Source organism: Callospermophilus lateralis, chromosome 7, assembly GCF_048772815.1.
Source record: "Callospermophilus lateralis isolate mCalLat2 chromosome 7, mCalLat2.hap1, whole genome shotgun sequence".
In the NCBI taxonomy this organism is placed as follows: domain Eukaryota; kingdom Metazoa; phylum Chordata; class Mammalia; order Rodentia; family Sciuridae; genus Callospermophilus; species Callospermophilus lateralis.
Window position 1 is genome coordinate 117,966,626 of NC_135311.1, and position 7,671 is coordinate 117,974,296.

The window sequence follows — 7,671 nt, forward strand, 5'->3', positions numbered from 1 at the left end:
TTCCTTAACGAGAACCACATGGTGGGTTTGTGTGCCTATCAGAGGGGTTAATCTGTGGGGCTTCCTCCCTTCTACCCTCCGGTTTCAATTTCCTGCTCTAAGTAGGATTAGGGCCCAGGAGGCCAAGGTTCTGAAAGAAAGGGTGCCAACAGGTCCCTGTGGAATGAGCTGGCTCTGGGTGTTTGTGCCATTCTCCCCAGCACCTCTGCAGGAAATAGGCTCCCCCTCCCAACTCCTGAGCCCCAGTTCAAGCTGAGAAGTTTAGTACTGGGGCAGGGATGGTGGACATTCTTGCTTATGTAAGGATTGTCACTTTTACCATGGTCCAAGGCCTCTCAGCCCTCACCAAGCCAATTCACTTCCCTGTACCAAGTGTAAACCTAGGTCATTCGACAAACCATCTTGCTGTATTCTGATATGACCACTCCAGGATGTGCGTGTCGAAGGTGGAGGATGACTGCTGACTGCTAAGCTGTGGTTCCCTAGGCTTCTGGCCAAATCTCCACCCTGCCCACAACTTTCCCACTGCAGGCTACTTGACTGCTCACTTTAGCTTTCAAAGGGAGAAATGCAAACCCAAATTTGCCCAAGTGACTTTAAGAACAAAGTTTTTGGCTGGGTTCATGGTGGTTTTCTTTCTCCCTAACAGTCAAGAGAAGAGTCTCAAAGCAAACCTGGGAGGGTCCTTTGTGCGACCTCCTTTCCTGGGTCAAAGCCACTATAATTTGATGTTGGGATCTGATTGGCAGAAATTGATCAGCTTCAATTGGCAGCCCAGGGAACCAAGTTCCATGGGAACCAAAACCAAAACCCAACAGCAGTTTCAGAGTTGTACTTCTGCCAAATCTCATTCCTGAAGCCTTTAGGGAAGGGTGGCTGACATTTCTGAAATATTTATGGGATTTGAGATACAGGTGTCCACTTAACTGACTGGCTTTGATAAACAAGTCAGGTTTTAACTGAAAACTATATTACCTTGTGCATTTTTATATTCTGATTCTTAATTTTTTTTTAAAGATTAGGTTTAAATGTTTTCAACTAGTAATTTCATTTCTAACCTGGTATAGGAAGTTTAGTTCTCTACTTATCACGTGCTCTGTGTCACAGATTTGGGAAAAATGCACTGGGGAATCAAAGAAAATGGGACTTCTTTTTGAAAAGAAAAACAACAGTATTGACTGTATTGACACAACCTCAATAAAACCCATTGTACAAAACAGCACTCTGCTGAACTTGGCATTGGTGCAGAGGTGTCTGGGAAGGCATCAGGGATTTCTCTGGGCCCTCAAGGAGTGTGCATTCCTCACCAGCTCCCCAACCTGAGATTCTGTCACATCAGAAATGCTGGATGATCCATCCTATGCTGCTGAGGCTCTGCACCAGGAAAACGCCCAAGGACAGCAATGGCTAAACCTCAGGGAAACAGATTGAACTTCACTGGAACATTCCTGCAAACGCTCAGGGGCAGTGGAGCATGACAACTGGCTCAGGATCCTAAGGGCCAAGTTTCAACATCTGATACAAATTATGAATGAAAGATTATGAGTCTTTGCTCCTGAAGGTGGGGCTTGTGCCAGGTCATTGCCAAAGACAGGGCTGGGGTTCTGTCCTGGGGAGAAAGCACCTGTTCACAACCTGCCAGGCTCAGCAGCAGCATGTTCACCTCTTTCTGGCTCTGGGAACTGAAAAAAATCCATGCCCTGAGAAGTCCTGTGGTATGCCTCAGCCTGACAGAACCCCATTATGGCTGAAAACAGACCAGCACGACAGTCCCAAGAGCTCAGCCAGCCATGGAGAGGCACACCAGCAAGCCTGGAAGGATGCTCAAAAACATCCCCACAGTTTTAGGAGTGGTGTCTTTTCATTGTCCTTTCTTTAAAATGGATGCTGTGCAAAACTTCCTGGTGGGACAAGGCCACTGGCCAGGCCCTAAGGAGATATACAGCACTCAGTCCACATAGGTCACCTGGGATGATGCACCCTCCACTCAAAGCTTGGCAGTCTGGTGACAGGTGCCCTCTGCTCCCATTCCTGGCCCAACTGAGTCTGGGTCTTGTTTGGGGACAAGACAGCAGGAAAATCTGGCTTGTTCCTGCCCATTGTCTCTGGCAAAACACTTGGCCCATCTGCCAGGGCTACTCTTGAGCAAATTCCAACAGGAAAAGCCACCAAACTATGACTGCTCTGCCCTTCCTAACACAACAGTGAGGCTAGCTGCAAGAAGTGGCATCATGCCTGACAACATAGCAAGCATCTCGTTGCCTTGGGGTTGTATTCCTTAGAAGAGTACAGCCAACAGGGAAGTACAAGGCTTGAGGTCAGGTCACCAAGAGAGTCATAGGAAACTGTTGAGATTTGCTAAAAACTGTTTATTGCACGACTTCCACTGGAAGCTGTTAACAAGCCCCGTGACAGCCAAACACCAGGTGTGGACACAGACCAACTGGAAGCAGGTGTCTCCCTTGATCCAAATGACCTACTGGGGGGCTCTGCCCAGTCAAGGGCAGGATGTCTGAAATTGGCTAAAACCCAACAGATAGAAATGATGCTACTGCAGATCATTTCCACCTCCCCAAGTCCCATGTTCTAGATAAAAACGGAAAGTGCCAAACACACCCTCCAAAATAAAACCTGTCCTGGTCCCTCATATCTGAGGACCCCAGGGGTGCCCTATGGCTTGCAGGAAGCCAGAACCCTGACTTCCAAGAAAGCATCTGTCCCTTGCTTCTTGTTCCTGTGACCTCCCCCAAAGGTGCACTCGGTCCATACTGCAGGGAGACTGAAGCAGGAGAGCCAGCTGAAGGGCCTCTGGTTTCCAATCTGAGCTAGAGTTGGTCCTGCTGGACATGGCAGAGCCCCAGCAGTGTGGCCTCTACAGACTCTTCTGGAAGACTCGGTGCAGACTCTGGGCCAGGACGTCCGTCTCCTCATAACCCTCACAACTTTGCTGCCAGCTCTCTGGCACCTGATCCATCCCATAGTAAGCACCAGCAATGGCGCCAGCCATGGTGGCAATGGTGTCTGTGTCCCCGCCAAGTGAGATGGAATAGATGAGAGTCCTTTGGAGGTTATTGAAAGCAGAGGGGATCTCGGGGTCAGGCTCCATGCAGCGAAGGAAGCAGTAGATAGCAGTGGGCACAGATTCGAAGGCAGCAATGCCATTCCCTGCAGGAAGCCAGATCACAGAACTTGACTTGCCCCTGCCACCAGACTTCTAGCCATCTGTCATAAGTCAACACCCTGAGCTCCAAGGAGGGCTGTGATCAAGATCACAGACTCTAGGGTCAGATAACCTAGATTAAAACTCTGCCTTCCAAGAACTGCCTGGTGATTGGGAAAGTTACCTGACCACCAAGATTCCTGCTCTTGGATTTTACCCTTCAGTGTAGTGACTAAAGGTGTCACCCTCTCATAGGGCTACTGGGAGGGTGAAGTGAGGTCCTGTCTATCAGGCACTCTGCATTGTGCCTACTACACAGTGACGGTGCTAGATAAACAACATCCATTATCACATTAGCTGTAAAAACTGGCAACTAGCTGCCACTTCTGGGGACACAGATCTACTTCAGGACACTGAAGGTGCTGTAGGTCTAGAGCAAGGCAGTGCTGTGCTCACAACCCTGCTAGGGACCCTACAGAGAGTAGCTCTGGCTGTCACAGCAGGCTAGGGTTATAATATAACAGGAAGCCCCCTCCGAGCACACACAGCCCAACTCCAGGTCCCCTCCCTCCGGGCCCTGAGCCCCACTGGCCATAAAGAATGACAGGTGTAGGGGAACCAATTGACACCAGGGTCCACGTACCTAGCTCGGACACCACTTCCTCTCGGGTCACAGAATCCTGGTCTAGAAGCTCTCCAACCTTCTTCAGTCGGCTGGAGTATGGATGCTCCTCCATACCCAACCTGTGGGTTCAGGGAAAGGTTTCAGGGAATTCAGAACCAGCAGGGTGAAGACACTGGGCAGGGGGAGGACCCTGTGTGAGTAGGCAGGGGTGTATCAGGCTCCCACTCAGCACAGGTCCCTGACAAGGAGTGGGAGGGGCCCCGGTGTGAGTGGGTCATTTTGTTCTCTGGGATCCCGAGAGCCCTGAAAACAGCCAAGGCAAAGGGGCTTCTTCTCACCCTTCCCTAAAGTCTGAAATGAAAGAAGGCAGGTTTGGCTTTGCAGCCATCCCAAAGGCTCCCCAATCCCTGCCATGTGCATGCTCAGACACACCTCAGCCCTGCCTCCAACCCGTACTCACTCCCTGGCATCCAGGACGGCTTGGGCGTCCCCTTCCAGCTCCTCCATGTGGCCCAGGAGCTGCTCGAGGAAGTGCTCACTGGAGGACTCACCCTGCAGAGCCAGGTGCACAGCTAGAGCCTGCAGGACTGCGCCATTGTAACCCAGTGAGGAGGCGTGGGTCAGCTGCGCTGAGAGCCGGGCAAACTAGGGAGAGGGGGGCTGTTGTCACACACATGCTGCGGGTGAGGAAGGGGAGCCCAGGTGCCAGCCTGCCCCCAATACCTTCTGCACATCCTGGACACTGCTATAAGCCAGAGGGATGCCTGCTACCCGCATAGCACCTCCATTGCCATAAGAGCCTTTCCCATTGAACTGGGCCCGGGCAGGCTCATAGACATCGCAGCACTTGGGGCTCAGAAGCTTCTTGAAGACGGTGATCACTCCGGCCCCGTAACCTCTGTCAGGGTCTTTCTTGTACTCCTGGGCAAACCTAGTGGGGGTGAAGGGAAGCAGAACTGGGGTTTCTAGGATGCCTCAGGGCTATGAAAAGTCCAGGCTGGTTTGGAAACAGAAGCACAAGGCTGTACTAGCAGCGGGGGCATTTTCAGCTTGGGAAGTTGTGTCGGCCTGAGAAACAGGTCCTGTTGAAGGTGCATGTCCTAAGCACACACAGATCTCACTGCTCTCTTGGGGCGTAGTGACTCTGCCCATGTGGTTTGTTCACCTCAGGACCATCCCCCTCACCTGTGAGCCATGTCCACCTCATCAAAGGCCTCCTTGGCCAGCAGGGACTGCACAAGGGCCCTGGCCATGGCTGTGTCATCAGTGTAGTACAAGGTTTCTGTGGGGAGAGTGAAGGGTGAGAACAAGCTGCACACTCTGGGGTGAAAGTCTCTTGCTTATTCCTCATAAGGTAGCACTTCAACCCTGACCTTACATCAGCCTCTCCCCTTCAGTTTCCTGGGCTCTAGGGAGGCTCAGGATTTCAACTTTGGGACTTTCAGCATTTCTTTATTCCAAGTCAGTCACATCCTGTTGATTTCTGAAGGAAATCTTCTGCTCCCTTCTGTCTGCCATCACTGCAGTTCTTTTTGATATGATCTGCTTGGGCTGCACACAGAGACCCTAAATTCTCCCCCATGTCTCCCACTCTTCAATGCAACCTAAACTGCAGCCAGAGTTCAGCCCAAAAGTAGACCACCACCTTCCTCCTACTCTCCTGCTCTTAATGGCTTTGTTGCCTTCACGATGAAGTCCCAATTTATTGTTTGTGCCAAAGCCTTTCCCAGCCTGACGCCTTCCTTCTGGCATACCTTCTATCCCATGGCTCCCTTGCCTGGCGCTTGGGTCAAGTCCTTCCCAGCTGGGGCCGCTCCCCTCCCTCCATCCTGCCCCATCTGCTTTCCTGCGGGCTGCCTGTGAGGGTTGCTTGGCACTTCTAACATGGCACACTTAGCTTGGGAGGCACAGGGCTTTGGCCTTACCTGAGAAGAGACAATTACAGAGAATGAAGTGGACTCCCCAGTAAGCCCCCCCTCCCACTCCATGTATTCCTAGTCTACCCCCTCAGCATATCCCAAGCCCAAACCCTCTCCCCCTTAGGTAACCCTTACCTCCTACTTCACCAGAAGAGTGGCTAGCAGTTACCTGACTCACAGCTGCACTTTCTAGACTCCCCTCTGAGGAAGTCTATCTCCCAGTCCAAGGTGAAGTCCACCCCAGTCCATTTTCTCAGGGGCCTTGCTTTTCTTTTGTGCCTTTCTTTCATCTCTTCAACCTCTCCTCTGAGGTGGAACCACATTTATTCTCATTGGTCATTACACCCTGCTCTTCCCTAGGAAACCACTTTTCTCCACTCTCAGCCATGGGACTCAGGCGAGGAGCTGACCCCACCTCCAGCCTAATCAAAAAGCACATGCCATCCCTTGTTTAGGGATGAGTGCAGGTTGGCAGCTAGGCCAGTGAGACTCAATTTGGGACTTTCAGAGGGCTGTAGCAAAGAGAAATTCCTTGCTGGAGCTGCTGGGGGCCACCCCAGTGGGAAGACTGCAGAGAGTGGACTCACCCAAAGAAAGCTCATCTGGATGTTGGAGAAGAATTAAGCCTGGAGGTGCCAGTTTGAATCCCTGGATCCAGCTCTGCTTGAGGGCAGACCTACCTCTCTGGACTTCTCAGTTATGTCAGCCAATATACTCCCTTTTTTGCTTAGATCATTTTAATTAGATTTTCTGTCACTTGTATTCAAAGGGTCCTAAAACACCTCTAACCCGAAAACATGCTTGTTCCTCATCTTAACGTTAAACCGAAGAGGAAATAAAAGCCCCTTTCTCCATCCTGTCTTCACCTTAATTACAGCTCATCTCCTCTCCTTCACACCTATCCATACTACGTTCTGCCCCCTTTTCCTCCTTAACCCACAGGAAATGCACTTTTAAGTCCAGACTTCCCCCTACTTCACTTCTCTGGACACCATGACCAGTGTCTTCATCTTTTAATTCTGTTCTCAGGTTTCCTGACACATTCCTGCTGCTTCTTCAATCTCCTGCTGTTTCCTTCCCTAACTCCCCCCAGCCCTCTCCTCTACCTGCCTGTCACACATGGGTGTTCCCCAGGGTTCTGAGGGCCGCCCTTTTCCCTTCTCATCCCACTTGCTCTTCAAGAAGAACCGCATCCTGTGCTCGACCTCAGACCTGACACTTGGGCTGGGAACCGGGGTCACTGGTCGACAACACAGGTAAGGGAGAAAGGAAGGAGAGCGAGCTTTTTAGGGAGGGGCAGAGCACACCCAACAAAGACCTGCGCGGGGGACGCGCGGGTGAGTGGACCCAAGGAAGCCAGGACAAGACTCTAGACAGACAGGCGAGGGCGGGCCAGTGGGCCACACAGAGGAATGTGGCTCTCTTCTAAGATTTTAGGTGGCGGAGGCTTGAGAGGCGCGGGGCTGAGGCGTACTGGTGGAAAGCGCTGACTGGAAGCACCGGACGAGGCGCGGTGCAGGGGAGCGACGCCAGGCAAGGCTCGCACCACGGAACTGGGGACAGAAAGGCGGAGCGGGAACAGGGCACCGGAGCTCCAGGTGTCTGCGAGCCATAGGGTCTGGCCCACCGCCTGAGCAGTCTGGTCTGAGCGCACATCAGGCCGTCGCAGTCCGCCCACTCCTGAGTGTCCCCGCCAGCCCGCACAGACCCCAAGAGCCCGCCCCGCCCACCTGTCCGCGCGCTCCCAGGCGAGCCGGGCTCCGGCTCCAGGCTCTGCACGTGACGCAGCACAGACGGCAGGCTGACTGTATCCTGTGCCTCGTAGATGGCGCCCACGCAGTCCCCGAGCAGCGCGCCAGCCAGGCAGCCTCGGAAGCGCGAGAGGGATCGGGCAGCACCGGCGCCGCCGCTGCCCGCCGCCGCCATTGCTGCTGCCGCCGCCGCCGCCGCCGCCGCCATCCGCGCGC

The 7,671-nt window shown here is 52.9% G+C and overlaps 1 protein-coding gene across 1 annotated transcript; it reads right to left on the bottom strand.

Moving 5' to 3' along the window:
- Window positions 1-2,348: 2,348 nt before the first annotated feature.
- On the bottom strand, window positions 2,349-7,671 carry Adprs (ADP-ribosylserine hydrolase). Its single transcript, XM_076862961.2, has 6 exons — window positions 7,435-7,671; window positions 4,971-5,067; window positions 4,509-4,716; window positions 4,246-4,430; window positions 3,804-3,904; window positions 2,349-3,165 (listed from the first exon to the last, which is right to left on the bottom strand). The coding sequence occupies exons 1-6, from the start codon at window positions 7,661-7,663 to the stop codon at window positions 2,873-2,875; spliced, it is 1,113 nt and encodes a 370-aa protein (XP_076719076.1). The 5' UTR covers window positions 7,664-7,671; the 3' UTR covers window positions 2,349-2,872.